Raw genomic sequence first — 20,305 nt, forward strand, 5'->3', positions numbered from 1 at the left:
ATGATAATCTAGCTAACATTCAGAGTTGTCTGATGTTAAAAATCACTTCTCGTTTTGCAACAATTTTCCGGTAATGTGCATAGTATGTATCAGAACTATTAACACAATACTGAAAATGTGTAAAATTGTGTTATTACAAAAGTAAAACGACGATAAAAAGTTGTTTGTAAAGAAGAGCAACATTTCCCCGATCATTTGATACCAAAATTGTATGTTTCTTCATCAACACAGCGAAGTATTTTCATCTAAACTTTGCTGCCATCGGAGCAGCTCAGGCACTTTTTGATTTCCGTTCGCTTTCATATGACTCAATATACCCATACAAAATTGTTACCATTATTTAAATTTGTTCTGTGAAATGAAAGAAATTTGAATACTTTTAGAGAAAATATCATCATTATTCGTACAATCATATTCGTAGTTACGATTCACGTTCCGAGGATGGATTGGTAATACAAACTGTTTGCCAACATTTGTGTTATCGATATTCTGCTACAAAATCCCAAACTGTACAGATCAAAAATATTTTATTTATTTAAAATCATTTAAAATTTTAAAAATCATCATGATGTTTATAATGTTTACATGTACCCTATGATTTGGTGAATTTGTATGTTATTCATATGTTGACTCCAAACCAGTATAACCTAAAATTGAAAGTTGAAAAGAACCATAGCTGTGCTTCTGCATTTTTCATTTCATCTGTTGAATGTTTCCGCTTTTAATTTTTTTTTCTTTCTGTCATCGTTTTTACTATACCAACGTTAGACTGTTTCAGTTTTTTTGCCACTCGTTAGTGAAATATTATTTCAATATAAGCTAGCTTTCCAAAGACAACTCTCCAATGGGTTCACTCGAATAGTCAATAGCAGCATGTTTGAAATCAATTTATTAGTTTTATCTTGTTCAGTCCTTCGACAACAACTCACATTCCACAATTCCAACTTTAACTACCTTAATTCTTCATCCGCTTAGTCTGTTCAACAGGCAGCTCATATGGAACGACAAAGCTCAAGATTTGTACTCGCGACAAAACGTACATTTCAATTACCCAACTGTGAGATCCTAATTCAATACAGGTAATTACCCGACTGCGCAGATAAACGGTAACAAATCCAACACATCATCCTGGTAAAACTGAAAGTTCAGATCTGGCTTATCCGTATCACGCATAATTCGAATCGAAATTTGAAGTTTACGTGTACATGTATTTTGGAGAAGGATAAACACATTTAAAAAATAAAAATGATGGATGAGAGTTATCCATTCCGTATATAATAAATATCCTATGTAATAGAGCAGTGGTTTTCAACCTTTTCTGCTCCTTTCCACTTTTGACGAAGATTAATCCCAGTGCTTCCCCCTATCAGTATTTTGTAAGAAAGTCTGTAGCATATCAGTAAAATAATGAATGAATACAAACGGCTTTCAAGTTATATTCGCAACAAATATGATTCTGTACTTGTATCTGACTACAAAAAAGGTATATAAAGTCAGTATGACACCTGCGTCTGAATGATTTCCGCCAAAATCATAATTCTTGAGCACGTTGTCAAAAAGCACAACTCATGTCATCTTCGAAATCCACTCTGTTACGGTGTTTTCTTTCCATCAGCAGCATTGTAGGAAATCCAGATTCACATAAATACTACACACTAGACAACAATACTCGTAACGCTTAATTCGCATATCAGGATATCATTTTTCGATCATTTGCAGATCGATGAGTTTGTTCTAAAATTGATCCGAAACTTTCGTCACTGCCAGTCGAAAGGGGATTCAAACCATGTCCAAATCTTGTTATTTGACATGGTTACATGAAACATGAAACATGAAACATGATATGACATGTTTCAAGTTTAACTTGTTGTAAAAAATCTTGACAAATGCTGTACAATTTTCTTTTTAATGGTCTTCTGTACTGTTTCGTCGTCTGTTCCATCATCATTCTTTGACGAAAGTCTTTGAAACATTGTGAAGTTGTTCAATCGAACATTACATTCCAGATTTAGAAATGTTTGCCGAGGATCGCAAATTTTAGCGTATCCAATAAAGTTTTTGTAGCAATTTTTGTTAATCATTGTCAAATTCAAAGCGAAGTAAATGTACAATAGTCCCTTGCAGAATTCCCCCCTTTTAATGACTAAATTCCCCACCGGTTGAAAATTACTGTAATAAAGCATCCAGTTTTCTCCAAGTGATAAAGAAAATTTTGAATGAAAATTGAGACAAACAATGGTGTCATATTTTAATACAGTCAATTCGATGCCAAACCGATTCAGTGGTTCTCAGAATCTCATGGAAGTGGTAGTTTTGTTTCTTATCGCAAGATATTAGACTCGTATTTTTTTATTCTTTCGTTAGGGTAACCATTTCGATTCAATTTAAAGTCAATCAAAGTCAAAAATTTAAAATCAATCACCTGTTCATTAAAAAACCCGCTTCCAAAATATTTGAATTGTTCTTCGTAATTATCGATTGTATTTGTTTTTTTTTCCTGTTCCTTTTTTTCCTGCGCTATATATTTTTATATTTTTTCTTGAAAGCTGAGAATGTTTTACATAACATATCTTAAAATCAGAGATGTATTTTTGTTTTGTTTTCAACTTATGAGTTTTCAAATCTAACCGATGGTTCGATTTGAAAAATCGGTTTTCCCATTTTTTCTCGATATGGTCGATACATGAAATTGAAGTCAAGAAGCTAGTCTCCTTTGAAAAAATATTACACCTGCGATAAAATTGGATTTTGTTTTCGTGATTATTGATTGTATTTGCTTTTTATAGTTTACATGGTCTCGGGATCAAGTGCGCCATTTTTTGTTTTTATTTTTTCTTGAAAACTAAGGATGTTTTACATAACATATTCTAAAAATCAAAAAGGTTTTTTTCGTTTTTGAGTTATAACTTTTCAAAGTTTACATGTTTTCAGTCTTTTTGCAATATTTATGTGCGAATATACTAGATCTATGCGACTAAAATCCAGTTTAATCGCAAATGTGGCACTATAAACTATTTGGCTTTAATTGGACATAACATTCAAACATTCAAAAGTTATGATTTTTGGAAAAACGGGTAAAATGATTTTTTGACCACCGGTTAGATTTGGAAAATCATAACATAAAAAGGGGAAAACATCTCTCTGATTTTACTGTTTCTTAGAAATTTGTTTTTCGTTTATATGACAGCCCACCCTAAGAGGAGTGTCGAACCACCTTAGAAATGTTTCTTCCCCATAATACCTCCACATGCCAAATTTAGTTCCGTTTGCTTGATTAGTTCTTGAATTATGCGGAAATGTATGCTTAATTTGTATGGCAGCCCCCTCCCCTCTCAGTGAAACAGGAGGAGTGTCTATTCACCATAGAAACCTGTTATGTCCCTTGAAACCTTCACATGCCTAATTTGGTATTTTCTTGATTAGTTTTCGAGTTATGCAGAAATTTGTGTTTCATTTGTATGACAGCCCCCCTTAGAGAGGGGGGAGGAGTCTCAAACTATCATGAAAACCTTCCCCGGCCCCAAAAAACCCCAACATACCAATTTTCATGTCGATCGGTTCAGTAGTTTCCGAGTCCATAAGAATCAGACAGACAGACAGAAATCCATTTATATATATATATATATATATATATATATATATATATAAATGATATATATATATATATATATATATATATATATATATATATATATATATATATATATATATATATATATATATATATATATATATATATATATATATATATATATATATATATATATATATATATATATAATATATATATATATATATAGATGATGCATAACATCATTACCGGTCTATACTTATTTTATTTTAGTTCATTTTGTCACCGGATAGAATGGATTCATATAGTGCAATTCCAAATGAAATTGACCTAAAAATGCAGATTTTAAAACATATATTTTTGATTCGAATGAAGGTTTGTATTCCGTTTGGGTTGAAGCAAATATTTGTTCTCCACACCAATTGGGAATTTTTTTTACTCAAGTGTAAGTTTTGTAAATGGCATATCGATTCTAGTAAGAGGAATCTTTGATAATTTAAATCTCAAAAACTATAAGTCGAACCGAAATGGTGTCTCAGAAAGAGTTATAGAGTATTGATGTTCAAACGTGAAAAAATATACACTGAGAAAAAAATAGTATTTTTTTTTCTATTTACAAAAAAAAACTTTAGTTTGCAACATCTAAAATACGTATTTTTTATTTTTATTTTTATTTTTTCATATAAAATAGAAGTCATGGAGAAAAAAAAATAATCCAAGATGGTAAAACTATTTTTGACAAACTTCTGATGAACATCTGATGTGATTTGAAACAAAAAAGGTCATTCTTAATCTCATTCTAAACGCAGCCATTCTCGAGATATTTAAAAAAAATATTTCCAATCAAAAATACTCACGTTATGTCATTTGTCGATTTCATTTGCAATTGCTCTAAACGTCAAATACAGGTCGGACTCGATTATCCGGAGTATTAATTTTTTTTTTCACTCCGGATAATCACAAAACAAAGAATTTTCTCTCGGTAAACGTAATATTATTATGATTTGCACTTATTTATTGAACGGTTTTATCTAGCTTGGACATGTTTGTATTTTTGTGACTTTGTAACTTTGTAACGTTGTCTATAGCGCTGTATCACATTGATAGAAATTTAACCCTCTTTCTGTTAACCGTTTGATCTGAAATTTGGAACACATCTTTATCTCGGATGTCATTATAAAACTGCGTATTCCGTGATCTTGAAAATCCAAGATGGCGGCCGGTACAAAATGGCGGATTATGGACATATTTTCTCAAAATCCTATCAATATGGGTTTTCTCAAAACCCCATAAATTTGGCTATATGAAATATGGCATATGAAAAAACAATGGCAATCAAAGGCCTTGACTAGTAGAATACAGTTATTTATGAAAAATTCAAAACCAAGATGGCGGCCGCTACAAAATGGCGAATTACATATTTTCTGAGAACCCCAACAATATGGGTATCAAATGAAAGGGATTGACTAGTACAACACAGTTATTTATGAAAAAATGCAAATCCAAAATGGTCTCCACCACAAGATGGCGCCATATTTTTTCTTTCAAAGCCCCATCAATATGGGTATCAATTGAATGTGCTCGACTGGTAGAACACAGTAGATCATTAAAAATCAATGTCCAAGATGGCCGCAGTTCCCAAATAAACAATTACTTTTTCAATAGTTTCATTCAGCTTGTCCTGTTTGTTTGTAGGATTGTCCCACATTGATTGAAATTGGACCCCGTTCCTGATCACTGATTGATCTGAAATTACCTTTAATTTTACTGCCATTATAAAACTGCGTATTCCTTGATCTTGAAAAAATTCAATTTGGCCGCCGCTAAAAATTGGCTGAATGGCTTGACTTGGAGAATACACTACATTATCAACAACATAAATACCTAAAGGTCACCGCCACGAAATGGTCGACTATGTTTTTTTTTGAAATCCTCTCAATATTGGTATCAAATGAAATGATTTGACCAATAGAATACAGTACATCATCAAAATATTCCGATGAATATCCATCTTGTCGCCATCGCCATCTTGTGGTGGATTTGTATATCCCATAAATAACTATGTTATACTAGTCAATCCCTTTCATTTGATATCCATATTGATGAGGTTCTGAGAAAATATGTAATCCGCCATTTTGTAGTGGCCGCCTTCTTAGATTTGCATTTTCCATAAATAACTGTATTCTACTAGTCAAGCCCTATCATTTGATACCCATATTGATGGGGTTGTGAAAAAACTATATATGGCGCCATCTGGTGGTGGCGGACAATTTGGATTTGCATTTATCTTGAATGTCTGTGTTCTACTAGTCAAGACCTTTGATTTGATACCCATATTTATGGGGTTCTGAGAAAATATGTAATCCGCCCTTTTGTAGTGCTGCTCAAATAAATATTAGATATACAATATTTGCTGCGCATATTATTTAAAAAAATGCACCAAAGTTTGGATGAAGATGATCCGTTATTGAGTAAATATTCGGATTTGGTATCAATAGATCCGGAAACTGTTCCTGTTCCTTAACATTACATTTAAGTCGCAAAATTAGTGTTGTGTTGGTACTTGAAAAGGCTTACCATCAGTATTTCGGTCAAATTGCACCAAATCGGTGAACGATTTCAATAGGAAACGGCCTTCGAATGGTACCTAGAATATCCAAGTGAGTAATAAACAAGATTCTGGTAAGGACGTGTGAACTGTAACAGAGAAATTTAAGATTGTTTCAAACATGGATTAAGAACACGCTAAATGTTTTCTCAACAGCGATTCGAAACGAGCGCAGGGAGTTTCCCAAACACGGATGTCAATTCAAGTCAATAGCGGCAGCACCAAGGAAGTCAGAGAAACACAGTGAGCAAAACGGGAGAAACGGGGGACTTGATCAGTTACCACCGCACCAGCACGGACGGACGGATTGCATCCGTTTTCTCCAAATCGGTGTTTAATTTGGCAGTGTTGATTTCGATGCACGATCCGGCCTAGCCTTCATTGCCGACGATCCGCCGGAAAATATCAGCGATACTAGCTAACTTCGGTGCATTTAGCAAAAGTGTACGGATATTTGGTCGCAAAGTTCCCGGTGAACGACCAAGAAATGAAAATGATTGGCCAACGGTGATTTGTAACAAAAGTGCGTGAGTTATCGGGAAGCGTGTCTGTTGCTCTGACTCTAAGTGGCGCAGGTCGGGAATCCTGTGCGACACAAGTCGCTGAGATATGGTTTGTGTAAAAAAGCAAATTTAGTTGTACACGCGATGTATAAAATGGTGAAAATTCGCGGTGTGGAACATGAAAAATTGGAAGGTAACAAAACGGCTTCCTAAAAAGAAAAGAAGAAGAAAATAAAGTGGTTAAACGGAGATAATAGTTTGGAAAGATGAAGAAATTGTTGTGAATAGAAATAGTGTTGGAAAGAAATATTGGTTGGAATTGAACGGGAGAGAAGTGCACGAAAGTAAGCGACGACGAAGGAAGACCGACGGCACTAAGAGCCTGACCACCAACGGGTGATGAGAAGCTGGGCACTGGGCGAGAAGTCACATCAGGTGAGTGCGAGCGTGAGAAAGTGTGTGTGTGTGTGTGCTATCAATTAAATTATCTTAATTCAATAAAATCTATTTTTGTGCATGATGGCTGCTCGTGATCTGGCCGAATTATATTGAAGCTTCGGATACTTAGCACAAACTTCCATACAAAGCAATTGAATTTTTTTATGTTGTTACTCTATTTTTATATTCTTATCTATTATTTATTTTTTATTAGCCGACAACAAAAATCATTTCTTCTTCCCACTTTTTTTTTCGGTCAGTTAATAACATCAAACGTAATGCTTAACTCAAGATTTCTGAACATGATTATCAGACTGAAAGAAATGTAATATTTATCCAGTTGCAATACTGGTTGTTCTTCGAGCACGGAAAATGTAGAAGATATAGTCTGTATTGATATTTGCTTCAGGATAGAAATCGAATCCATTTTTTGTTGAGTGTCGTTCTTAGCTGCACTACATTTTTTCAATTCAAAAGCTTAGCTGGGTATGGAAATAAAAACTGTCCCCAAACCAAATCACCCGCATTATGGAAAATATTGTGTAGGGTACCAAATAAGAAATGATATGAGGTTCACCATAAAATCTGTGGTAAAAAGCGTACTTTTCATTTTTTTGCACACTATTCTCGATAGCTTCGAGATAAAAATTACTGGAAAAAAATGAAAGTGCGTCTTACTATGGTGTATCGAAAAATCTTGAAATATTGAAATTTTCTTTATTCAGAGATTCAGTACTACTCTAATTCGTATTTAAATGCGTTTCTACACCTTTTTAGACATGTGTGATAATATGTGGTGCAAAAAAAAGGTCAAATTCATATATAAGTATTTATGTTTATTTGTTCGTGTATGTCTTTTTCAGAATATTTTGATAACTGCGCGGTACGAAAATATCTAATTAATTTTTTTTTAATATTTTTTCTTATTTCTATTTCAGTAATTTTCTATTTTTTTTTAATTGGTTAAAATCCTAAAATTGTATGTGCGTATTCCGTATTCGTAAAAGAGTCCCAAACCTTATCACCAGCGCTATGGAAAGTATTGTTGCGAATTAGAAAATTAGATGTTATTTTTGAATATAACATCTATATGGTTCACAATAAGAGCTATGGCTAAAACGTTGTTTTTTGTTGCTTGAAAAAGAAAATATGTAAAAATACTCGTAGTACATCTTACTATGATAAAATTACCATCGATTTTTTTTATGCGAAATTAGATAATTCTTTAAATAGATCAGATTTGGAATTGTTTAGTATTATGAATTGATATCCACTATTTTATCAATCATCTATTTCATATAAATAAAAAGTATTGAACGTACTTTTGTTTCCTCATTTTAACCTCGCTACATTATGAAAAAAATCATAAATAAAAAAACACGTACGAACACATTTCAAAACAGTACTGTGCGTGTTGAGTATCTTTCATTTCCATTTTTTCATTCTCAATAGGCTTGAGTTTTGAGTATAGGTATTCAGAATAATAATTTATTTTTTGAAATTTTGTACCGTATACAACATTTTCATTTTCCAAATGAAAAAATACTAGACAATAAACAATATAGAAATAAAAAAAAAATATTGCATATTTTTGTACTGCACAGTACTTAAAATTTTCTGAAAAAAAAATCGCAAACATCTAAAAAGAGATTAAACCAGTACAGATTCTCAGAATTCTAAAAAAAACGAAAAATTTATAAATATATATTTTATGTATCGCGCCACACAGTTAAACTTCTGAAAAAAATCACACATATCTAGAAAACGCGTAGAAAAACATTTGAATACGAATTAAAGCAGTACTGAATCTATAAAAAAAAAATCAATATTACATAAATGTTTTTTTTTGGTACATAAATTTTTGATAAAAAATTATTTTGATATTATTTCTCGATACACCATAGTAAGATGCAAAAACTTGAAAAGTACGTTTCTTACTATAGATTCCATGGTGAATCTCATAGAGGCAAAAAATACTCAAAATTTCTTATTTTGTATCCTATACAACATTTTCCATAAAGCGGGTGATTTGGTTTGGGGGCACTTTTAATTTCCATTCTCAGCCAGGCCCTTTGCCTATTTAACAGCATGAATAGGAACGCCAAATTAAAAGCTTTGATTTCAGTTTGCAGAAATCGTTTGATTGCAGAAAATATTCAATTACATAGATAGATTTCAATATACAATAACCTTAAAATTAATCGATGTTATTTATGTTAGTATATTGACAGCTTTCAATAAATAAAAAAAACGAGAAAATACAATTAGTTAAAAATTTTATATTCTGTCGAACTTCGTTAACCTGCAGTAACGTATGGAGCGATTTCACGCCAAATCAGCTGAATAACAGCCAGTTTCGACACGACGCTCTTCAATTACTTTTAAACCGTGTACACAAGGTAAAAGCTACCCAAAATCACAATTTTCAGTATTTCTATGTTACTTTTGTTACAAAATAATCGATAAAACTTTGATAACATCCAGCAACTCTGATGTATCGTGTGGTTTGGCTTTTCTGCACTATCGACGGAAGGACTGAAAGGCAAAGCTGTTTAACGAGTCTTGTATGAGATTCAGTACTAGGTCCGGAGCTCGACACAATGTTATCATTGGAAGTGTGAATTGCTGGTGATTTTTTTTTTTTTTTTATGAGAATGGTACTTCAATCATTATCCTTTGCTTCCCATCCTGATCTTATTCATGGCAACGTGGCGAAGGATGTATGCATGGAAGGAAAGAAAATTCTGGAAATGTAGTTTTTTAGCAGCTGGTATACCTGGTAATTTGGCCCATCTCAACTACCTGAGTAAAACGAGCATGTATTACCCATTTCTGCTACATTCTACTCGTATAATAATACTGCTTGCCTTTATCGATTTGATTAACCGAGATTCGATTTCATTTCGAAGCAGTGTTTGAAACATTTCTCGTTGTGAGCTGATGCTTTGCAATAGTTTAAAACATTGAACTTATGATTATTAGCTAGAATTAATCAGGAGAAAGCTAAGCATATTTAGAAAGCATAAGTCAGAAATCGATTTTTAGAAAAGTCCACTATCGATCTGCAGGGACTTACGTGGGTTAGAAAGAAAAGGTCCATTGTCGGTATCCGGCCTCGGTTGGGCTCAACAGGGTAATATTCCGAGCTTGGTGAAATGATTCACTCATATCGGTTTGGAAATAGATGCTCTCCTTGGAGATTGCTGTGGATTGATTTTTAGAAAACCAATCAATGTAACTCTTTATTAGAAATTTGTTGTCGTCCTGAAAAGGACGGTTGGGTTCTCGATTTTAGTGCAGTTCCATGTCGTTGTTTATTTAAGCTTTCTTCTCGGTCTTCTTGGGTAGCAGGACAGCTTGGATGTTGGGCAAAACTCCGCCTTGAGCTATAGTTACACCCGACAGCAGCTTATTCAATTCTTCGTCATTACGAATAGCCAGCTGCAGATGACGTGGGATAATTCTGGTCTTCTTGTTGTCACGAGCGGCATTTCCTGCCAACTCCAACACTTCAGCTGCCAAATATTCCATCACTGCTGCCAAGTAAACAGGAGCTCCAGCTCCAACACGTTCGGCGTAGTTTCCCTTCCTGAGCAGACGATGGATACGACCCACTGGGAACTGCAATCCAGCACGATTTGAACGGGACTTTGCCTTTCCCTTAACTTTTCCTCCTTTACCACGTCCAGACATTTTTTGTTATATAATTATGAAGTTATTCACGAGCAAAGCGAAACTGTACTGATGAAAATTTTCAGTAAGCGAACCCTCTTTTATACTAACTCTGCCATTATTAGTTTTTCACTCAGGCAGTGCTACGAATATAATGAAATGGCATCATAAACATAAGGGGACGGGCATACATTCCACCCTGACTGTGCATATAACATGATGTTTCCCTTGCTTTCAACATTAGTTCCTCTCGAACAGTGAAAGCGTTAAAACGTAGCAATGGCTCCTAAAACCAGTGGAAAGGCAGCGAAGAAGTCCGGAAAGGCTCAGAAAAGTATTACCAAGACCGACAAGAAAAAGAAGAAGGTCCGCAGGAAGGAAAGCTACGCTATCTACATTTACAAAGTGTTGAAACAAGTCCATCCTGACACGGGTATATCATCCAAAGCCATGAGTATCATGAACAGCTTTGTGAATGATATTTTCGAACGCATCGCCGCTGAATCATCTCGTTTAGCGCATTACAACAAGCGATCAACTATAACTTCTCGTGAAATTCAAACCGCAGTTCGTTTATTGCTACCAGGAGAATTGGCCAAACACGCTGTCTCCGAAGGAACCAAAGCCGTCACAAAGTATACCAGCTCCAAGTAAATTCTGAATTCTACAATATGAAAAAATCGGCCCTTCTCAGGGCCACAAAATTTAGGTTAAAGAGTTCAAAATACAATTTTTCAATCATTTATTGGTGTTATTATAACAAGTCGCTTCTCGTGCGAACACTCCGCTTTCATTGCTCGAAAGTTTCTGAAAAGTAATATCACAAAAGGTGTCCAAAATGGCTCGATATAACAATTTAATGTAATACGATTTATTGTGAAGTACGTTTTGAGAATGATGTGATCATTGTGTGCAGAATGTATAATGCATCGAGTGAATTTGATAACTGAAACTTGTTGCCCTTTAATCTCGACTGTCCATTCTCATGGAACGTCGTAATTCCAGTATATCACTCGGATGTCCCCTCTCATGGCATATTAAAGTTTATTAGTGATGACGGGGAGTTGAGTTATTTCGAGACTACTTCTTTGAAGTGTCCTTTTCAAATAGCACGAGAAGTCGAATCAAAATATAGTAAAATTGCTAAGATATATTTTTATCGAGAACGCGTCCATTTACGTCTTTTGGAGACACCAGATTGGGCAATAAATTATTACGTATTATTGCCAACCGTGCATTAATCAGCCTGCAATGCACATTGGAAAGTGTTTTAAGATTTATCCTAATATACCAAATTACAAAAAGTAAAATATTGTTTGTCACATAAGTCCAATATCATTATAGTACATCCCTTCCTTGTTTGGTTTTTAGAGACTTTAAACTTTTGCAGTTCATTCGTCTCTAGTCCTGAGAAGGGCCCTTGTGAAAAGAAAACTACTCCATTACTTCTCCTTCACCTGTCTTAAGAAAGACAATCCATTCTCGACTAACGCTCGCCGGCAACGAGAAGTGATTATAATACGATGCTTGGTTCCAAAATGATACTAAATAATACGAGCATTTGTAAACGAATAACTCTGAACTGATTAAGAATTGATCATATTTGTGGAAGCATGTTCTATTATCAAAAGTATTCTTCTATAGTAACATTTATCAGCAAGCTCAGAGGTTCATTCATATTTCATATATTCATACTTGTGACAGCGTATGGAATGTCAGAGTTTGAAAACGTGTTTTTAAAACTCTTTTCGCATAAATTGGTGGCCCTGAAAAGGGCCGTTTGTTTGAGAATGAGGTCAGATAGGTCAGACTTAGGCGCGTTCTCCACGAATACGACGAGCCAATTGGATGTCTTTCGGCATAATGGTCACTCGTTTGGCATGGATGGCACACAGATTGGTATCTTCGAATAATCCGACCAGATAAGCTTCACTTGCTTCCTGCAGAGCCATAACAGCCGAGCTCTGGAAGCGAAGATCGGTCTTAAAATCCTGAGCAATCTCACGAACCAAACGTTGGAATGGAAGCTTACGGATCAACAATTCAGTCGACTTTTGGTACCGACGAATTTCACGCAGAGCGACGGTTCCTGGCCGATAACGATGTGGCTTCTTGACTCCTCCGGTAGCTGGAGCACTTTTACGAGCAGCTTTAGTAGCCAACTGTTTGCGAGGAGCCTTTCCTCCGGTGGATTTACGAGCGGTCTGCTTGGTACGAGCCATTGCTTACGATTTCAGTAGAGTTAACGGTTTCAAAGTTGTTCTTGGAATGAAAAATTTCCACGCGTTCCCTCGCTTTTATATATGAAACGTGTTACCATTTTGCGCATGCGCAACAAAAAGGAAAACGCAGAGAAGAGAAGAATGACAATATGATGAAGAAGGAAACAACATTTACATTCGGATATAAAAGAGGGTACCCCTAGGTGAAAACAACATCAGTTTCATTCATCGTTTGTACTGGAAAGCATCATACAATAATTCAGAAAAATGACTGGCCGTGGTAAAGGAGGAAAAGGACTGGGAAAAGGAGGAGCCAAGCGTCATCGTAAGGTTCTTCGTGATAACATCCAGGGTATCACAAAGCCCGCCATCCGTCGTTTGGCTCGTCGTGGAGGAGTGAAGCGTATTTCCGGTCTTATTTACGAGGAAACTCGTGGAGTGCTGAAAGTATTCCTGGAAAACGTAATCAGAGATGCTGTTACCTATACGGAACACGCCAAACGAAAGACCGTTACCGCAATGGACGTTGTGTACGCTTTGAAACGCCAAGGTCGTACTCTCTACGGATTTGGAGGTTAAATTATATACTTTTGCGTAGGTTTCAACAAAACGGCCCTTTTCAGGGCCACGATATTTTTCCAGTTAAAAGAGTGATTTGTAACGTTTTTAAATGAACCACTGTTCAAAATCATGATTAGTTTCTCAATTGGTGGTACAAGGAAGCCAGTTTTTTGTGCGTTCGTTTTTGCTAGATTTCCCATTTGTGCGACCCATTTGGTGCGATTTTATATTAAATCTAAACTCGAATCACACAAATAATAAAAGTACTCAAAAATGGTCGCACGAATGAGGAAACGCATAAAAACAGGTTTTCCTGTTAGTTTATGATGACGATTCAAATACAATTTCACGTTGTACTTTAGTTGTATTGACCCAAACCCAAAAAAAAAGTCCAATATTTGTTGACTGAATGTCTGTGAATTATGAGTCGAATGAGGGATCATTGTAAACTATACTTGGGTACATGTAATCTCAAAACGATCGCGATGGCTATGAATGATTTTAGACCAAAACCTCATGTGGTCGCAACCTAATGCAGGCTCGACGTAAAGTTTGTTACACAATTGATGCTTTTCGATATCATCAGTTGGCCATCATATCTCGTTTCGTTAGAATATGAACATTCTTAATAGTGTACAATGTTGGACACATGATGCAGATGTGTGAAAATGTATATTAACTGTTATAAAAAAATCATTTGAATTATTATTTGAGGTGAAAAACTTTTGTTACTCTTTCGATTCAATGTGTTTGTAGTCCTGAGAAGGACTGTTTGTTTTTAAATCATTTCAATCGACTGAACTTTACTTCTTGGCGGCGGCTTTCTTCGGAGCGGGTTTCTTAGCCGGTGCAGCCTTTTTCGGTTTTGGAGTTTTAGGCTTCTTCGCCGCTGTTTTCGATGGTTTGGTTGCTTTCTGTTTGGGAGCGGCCGCTTTTTTCACGGTTCCAGCCTTTTTGGCAACTTTGGCGACGGCTGCTTTAGCCTTCTTCTCAACCGCTTTCTTTGCTGGTGCTGCCTTAGGCTTTTTGACGGCAGCAGTTTTGGGAGTGGCTGCCTTTTTGGCAACTTTCTTTTCCCCTGAAGGCTTCTTCCCAGCCGCAGTTTTCTTTGGTTTCTTCTCGCCCGCAGGTGTCTTGTCCTTAGATTTAATTTTAAAGGACCCCGATGCTCCACTTCCTTTGGTTTGCACAAGACTACCTTTCTCAACACCACTCTTCAGAGATTTCTTGATGAAAGTTGAGAGCTTAGCAACGTCGCACTTGTAATTGGCACCGATATACTTCTTGATGGCCTGAAGAGATGATCCATTACGTTCCTTCAAAGTCTTGATGGCGGCTAAAACCATTTCATTCACTGGTGGATGAGTGGCTGGCTTTTTCGGTTTCTTACCCTCTCCTTTAGGAGCACGAGCCTTTTTCGGTGTCTTGACTGGAGATGCGGCAACCGATGCTGCGGCAACGACTTCAGTAGCTGTATCGGCCATTTTGACGTAGGACTACGTCTTTCATTTCTATACCGGGGTGTAAAATCAAAGTTTCGAAAACGAAAGCGTTACGCCGGAGACCGAGATTTTGAGCGTTAATAGCTCCTAAACAACTGAAGGAAATGGTATGATAAACACTTCATTCGAAAGATAAAATGTCTACGCGTTATATACTTGTTACTTTTTGATCCAAAAACTTGTTTCAATAGTCTTAAAATTGCTTTCAAAACAGGCTATTGAAATCACCAATCGGTATATAAGCGAGCGGCGCTCGGAAATCCACTCAGTTCTAATTGAACAGCGATTGGAGCATGTTGTCGCTGTTGCGGTGAAGCTCTTTATTTATCATGAAAGCGCGGATGAACGGTGTCACCAAGAGCCTGTTTGTGCACCATAGGCCAGAAGGGAATCTATCAGGAGGAGAGTGATGCCACAAACGGTTCCCTGGGAAGACATTGCTACACACACATACACGCGCGGCTATTAACAGGTGGTTATCGAGTTGGCATTAACCACTGGTGGGCTTCCAGTATCGAGGAAAATGTGGAAATATCTAATCGTTACTGAGAATAATCTGCCAGTTCCTCTGGGAATTTTCAAAATATATTCATGTGAAAGAGTTTAATTGAATGTTTTCTATCCATGTTACACTGTGACCAAATATGTTTCAATCAAGTGCAATTAACAGGTTGTTATCGAGTTGGCATTAACCACTGGTGGGCTTCCAGTATCGAGGAAAATGTGGAAATATCTAATCGTTACTTAAAATAATCTGCCAGTTCCTTTGGGAATTTTCAAAATATATTCATGTGAAAGAGTTTAATTGAATGTTTTCTATCCATGTAACACTGTGACCAAATATGTTTCAATCAAGTGCTATTAACAGGTGGTTATCGAGTTGGCATTAACCACTGGTGGGCTTCCAGTATCGAGGAAAATGTGGAAATATCTAATCGTTACTGAAAATAATCTGCCAGTTCCTTTGGGAATTTTCAAAATATATTCATGTGAAAGAGTTTGATTGAATGTTTTCTATCCATGTTACACTGTGACCAAATATGTTTCAATCAAGTGCTATTAACAGGTGGTTATCGAGTTGGCATTAACCAATGGTAGGCTTCCAGTATCGAGGAAAATGTGGAAATATCTAATCGTTACTGAAAATAATCTGCCAGTTCCTTTGGGAATTTTCAAAATATATTCATGTGAAAGAGTTTAATTGAATGTTTTGTATCCATGTAACACTGTGACCAAATACATTTGGTATTGTGGCTTTTCAATCAATCGCAATTAACAGGATAGCTTCAGAAGATTATTCTTCCCCATCAGTAGGATATTTCCGTATCCAATATTGTATGCGCCCGCAATCGATTATTGCTCAGTCGCCGAAAGTTCCCAGCTCAGAGAGTTCATTCCCCTCTAGTTTGCCTTCCAAATTGCCATCGTAAACCACACCTTCTCTCGGTTCAATCACACACAAAAAGCATACTTAAGCGATATACTGGTGGTGAGACACATTCATTTTTCGTGAGGACATCGACAAGACAACATCGTTGCCTAACGTGCTGGAGGAGGTGGACGGCGAAGGATCGACACATACACGCGCAGAACTCTTTCCGTTAGGATGCCATTCAGCATCGAGAAAGTTCCGGAAAGATCTAATCATTGCTGGAAAATAATCTGCCAGTTCCTTTGGGAATTTTCAAAATATATTCATGTGAAAGAGTTTAATTGAATGTTTTCTATCCATGTAACACTGTGACCAAATATGTTTCAATCAAGTGCTATTAACAGGTGGTTATCGAGTTGGCATTAACCAATGGTGGGCTTCCAGTATCGAGGAAAATGTGGAAATATCTAATCGTTACTGAAAATAATCTGCCAGTTCCTTTGGGAATTTTCAAAATATATTCATGTGAAAGAGTTTAATTGAATGTTTTCTATCCATGTTACACTGTGACCAAATATGTTTCAATCAAGTGCTATTAACAGGTGGTTATCGAGTTGGCATTAACCAATGGTGGGCTTCCAGTATCGAGGAAAATGTGGAAATAACTAATCGTTACTGAAAATAATCTGCCAGTTCCTCTGGGAATTTTCAAAATATATTCATGTGAAAGAGTTTAATTGAATGTTTTCTATCCATGTTACACTGTGACCAAATATGTTTCAATCAAGTGCTATTAACAGGTGGTTATCGAGTTGGCATTAACCACTGGTGGGCTTCCAGTATCGAGGAAAATGTGGAAATATCTAATCGTTACTGAAAATAATCTGCCAGTTCCTTTGGGAATTTTCAAAATATATTCATGTGAAAGAGTTTAATTGAATGTTTTCTATCCATGTAACACTGTGACCAAATACATTTGGTTTTGTGGTTTTTCAATCAATCGCAATTAACAGGATAGCTTCAGAAGATTATTCTTCCACATCAGTAGGATATTTCCGTATCCAATATTGTATGCGCCCGCAATCGATTATTGCTCAGTCGCCGAAGGTTCCGAGCTCAGAAAGTTCATTCCCCTCTAGTTTGCCTTCCAAATTGCCATCGTAAACCACACCTTCTCTCGATTCAATCACACACAAAAAGCATACTTAAGCGATATTCTGGTGGTGAGACACATTCATTTTTCGTGAGGACATCGACAAGACAACATCGTTGCCTAACGTGCTGGAGGAGGTGGACGGCGAAGGATCGACACATACACGCGCAGAACTCTTTCCGTTAGGATGCCATTCAGCATCGAGAAAGTTCCGGAAAGATCTAATCATTGCTGGAAAATAATCTGCCAGTTCCTTTGGGAATTTTCAAAATATATTCATGTGAAAGAGTTTAATTGAATGTTTTCTATCCATGTTACACTGTGACCAAATATGTTTCAATCAAGTGCTATTAACAGGTGGTTATCGAGTTGGCATTAACCACTGGTGGGCTTCCAGTATCGAGGAAAATGTGGGAATATCTAATCGTTACTGAAAATAATCTGCCAGTTCCTTTGGGAATTTTCAAAATATATTCATGTGAAAGAGTTTAATTGAATGCTTTCTATCCATGTAACACTGTGACCAAATACATTTGGTTTTGTGGTTTTTCAATCAATCGCAATTAACAGGATAGCTTCAGAAGATTATTCTTCCCCATCAGTAGGATATTTCCGTATCCAATATTGTATGCGCCCGCAATCGATTATTGCTCAGTCGCCGAAAGTTCCGAGCTCAGAGAGTTCATTCCCCTCTAGTTTGCCTTCCAAATTGCCATCGTAAACCACACCTTCTCTCGATTCAATCACACACAAAAAGCATACTTAAGCGATATTCTGGTGGTGAGACACATTCATTTTTCGTGAGGACATCGACAAGACAACATCGTTGCCTAACGTGCTGGAGGAGGTGGACGGCGAAGGATCGACACATACACGCGCAGAACTCTTTCCGTTAGGATGCCATTCAGCATCGAGAAAGTTCCGGAAAGATCTAATCATTGCTGGAAAATAATCTGCCAGTTCCTCTGGGAATTTTCAAAATATATTCATGTGAAAGAGTTTAATTGAATGTTTTCTATCCATGTTACACTGTGACCAAATATGTTTCAATCAAGTGCTATTAACAGGTGGTTATCGAGTTGGCATTAACCACTGGTGGGCTTCCAGTATCGAGGAAAATGTGGAAATATCTAATCGTTACTGAAAATAATCTGCCAGTTCCTTTGGGAATTTTCAAAATATATTCATGTGAAAGAGTTTAATTGAATGTTTTCTATCCATGTAACACTGTGACCAAATACATTTGGTTTTGTGGTTTTTCAATCAATCGCAATTAACAGGATAGCTTCAGAAGATTATTCTTCCACATCAGTAGGATATTTCCGTATCCAATATTGTATGCGCCCGCAATCGATTATTGCTCAGTCGCCGAAGGTTCCGAGCTCAGAAAGTTCATTCCCCTCTAGTTTGCCTTCCAAATTGCCATCGTAAACCACACCTTCTCTCGATTCAATCACACACAAAAAGCATACTTAAGCGATATTCTGGTGGTGAGACACATTCATTTTTCGTGAGGACATCGACAAGACAACATCGTTGCCTAACGTGCTGGAGGAGGTGGACGGCGAAGGATCGACACATACACGCGCAGAACTCTTTCCGTTAGGATGCCATTCAGCATCGAGAAAGTTCCGGAAAGATCTAATCATTGCTGGAAAATAATCTGCCAGTTCCTTTGGGAATTTTCAAAATATATTCATGTGAAAGAGTTTAATTGAATGTTTTCTATCCATGTTACACTGTGACCAAATATGTTTCAATCAAGTGCTATTAACAGGTGGTTATCGAGTTGGCATTAACCACTGGTGGGCTTCCAGTATCGAGGAAAATGTGGGAATATCTAATCGTTACTGAAAATAATCTGCCAGTTCCTTTGGGAATTTTCAAAATATATTCATGTGAAAGAGTTTAATTGAATGCTTTCTATCCATGTAACACTGTGACCAAATACATTTGGTTTTGTGGTTTTTCAATCAATCGCAATTAACAGGATAGCTTCTGAAGATTATTCTTCCCCATCAGTAGGATATTTCCGTATCCAATATTGGATGCATAAAACCTTGTGCCTCCAACGTAACGCTCTCGTTTTCGAAGTTCTCCAAATATTCATTCATTCAGAATGAATTCAGATTCAACTTCATACAAATGATCTCTATATCAACGAGAGTCCTACGTCACCCTTGCGGTTATACCATAGATATAACCCACTTCCTGTTTTTTCACTGTATTTCACTACTATGTTTCAACGAAATGCTGAATTCCATGGTGTGCTCTGTGTCGCCACTTGTGCTCGAAATCGGCGTCTGTGTTAGGGAAACTCAGTACGTTCATTTAATTTTGCTGTTGAGTAAATCTTTTGCGTATTTGTGATTCACATTTAAAAAATTGTTATTTTTCTCTGCTCCAATTCGCACATCATAGCTTATACCCTATTCAGTATTTACTATGATATTCTGACAAACATTAACAGTTGTCTCATTTTTGAAATCTGTACCCGATTTACAGTAATCTTTCTTGAAGGTTGATTCTATGTATCAGAAGTATTAACACAATGCTGAAAATGTGCAAATTCATTTTATTACAAAAGAAAGAGAGCGATATAATTGTGTTGTTAATAAAGAAAAACATTTCCCGGATCGTTTGATACCAAAATTGTATGTTTCTCCATTAACACAGCGAAGTATTTTCATCTAAACGTTGGTA

At 36.2% G+C, this 20,305-nt stretch overlaps 5 protein-coding genes across 5 annotated transcripts; 2 read left to right on the forward strand and 3 right to left on the reverse strand.

Moving 5' to 3' along the window:
* Positions 1-10,410: 10,410 nt before the first annotated feature.
* Positions 10,411-10,845, reverse strand: LOC129782384 (histone H2A). The gene has a single exon (XM_055789600.1). It carries the CDS (start codon positions 10,811-10,813, stop codon positions 10,439-10,441), a length of 375 nt encoding a protein of 124 aa, XP_055645575.1. The 5' UTR covers positions 10,814-10,845; the 3' UTR covers positions 10,411-10,438.
* Positions 10,846-11,066: 221 nt separating this feature from the next.
* Positions 11,067-11,446, forward strand: LOC129782392 (histone H2B-like). The gene has a single exon (XM_055789608.1). The coding sequence runs from the start codon at positions 11,072-11,074 to the stop codon at positions 11,444-11,446; it is 375 nt and encodes a 124-aa protein (XP_055645583.1). The 5' UTR covers positions 11,067-11,071.
* Positions 11,447-12,603: 1,157 nt separating this feature from the next.
* Positions 12,604-13,014, reverse strand: LOC129782378 (histone H3). Its single transcript, XM_055789593.1, has one exon. It carries the CDS (start codon positions 13,012-13,014, stop codon positions 12,604-12,606), a length of 411 nt encoding a protein of 136 aa, XP_055645568.1.
* Positions 13,015-13,238: 224 nt separating this feature from the next.
* Positions 13,239-13,698, forward strand: LOC129782391 (histone H4). The gene has a single exon (XM_055789607.1). It carries the CDS (start codon positions 13,282-13,284, stop codon positions 13,591-13,593), a length of 312 nt encoding a protein of 103 aa, XP_055645582.1. The 5' UTR covers positions 13,239-13,281; the 3' UTR covers positions 13,594-13,698.
* A 295-nt stretch (positions 13,699-13,993) lies between these two features.
* Positions 13,994-15,059, reverse strand: LOC129782390 (histone H1B-like). The gene has a single exon (XM_055789605.1). The coding sequence runs from the start codon at positions 15,057-15,059 to the stop codon at positions 14,379-14,381; it is 681 nt and encodes a 226-aa protein (XP_055645580.1). The 3' UTR covers positions 13,994-14,378.
* Positions 15,060-20,305: the final 5,246 nt, after the last annotated feature.

The sequence above is a fragment of the Toxorhynchites rutilus genome, unplaced genomic scaffold, assembly GCF_029784135.1.
Source record: "Toxorhynchites rutilus septentrionalis strain SRP unplaced genomic scaffold, ASM2978413v1 HiC_scaffold_59, whole genome shotgun sequence".
NCBI lineage: Eukaryota > Metazoa > Arthropoda > Insecta > Diptera > Culicidae > Toxorhynchites > Toxorhynchites rutilus.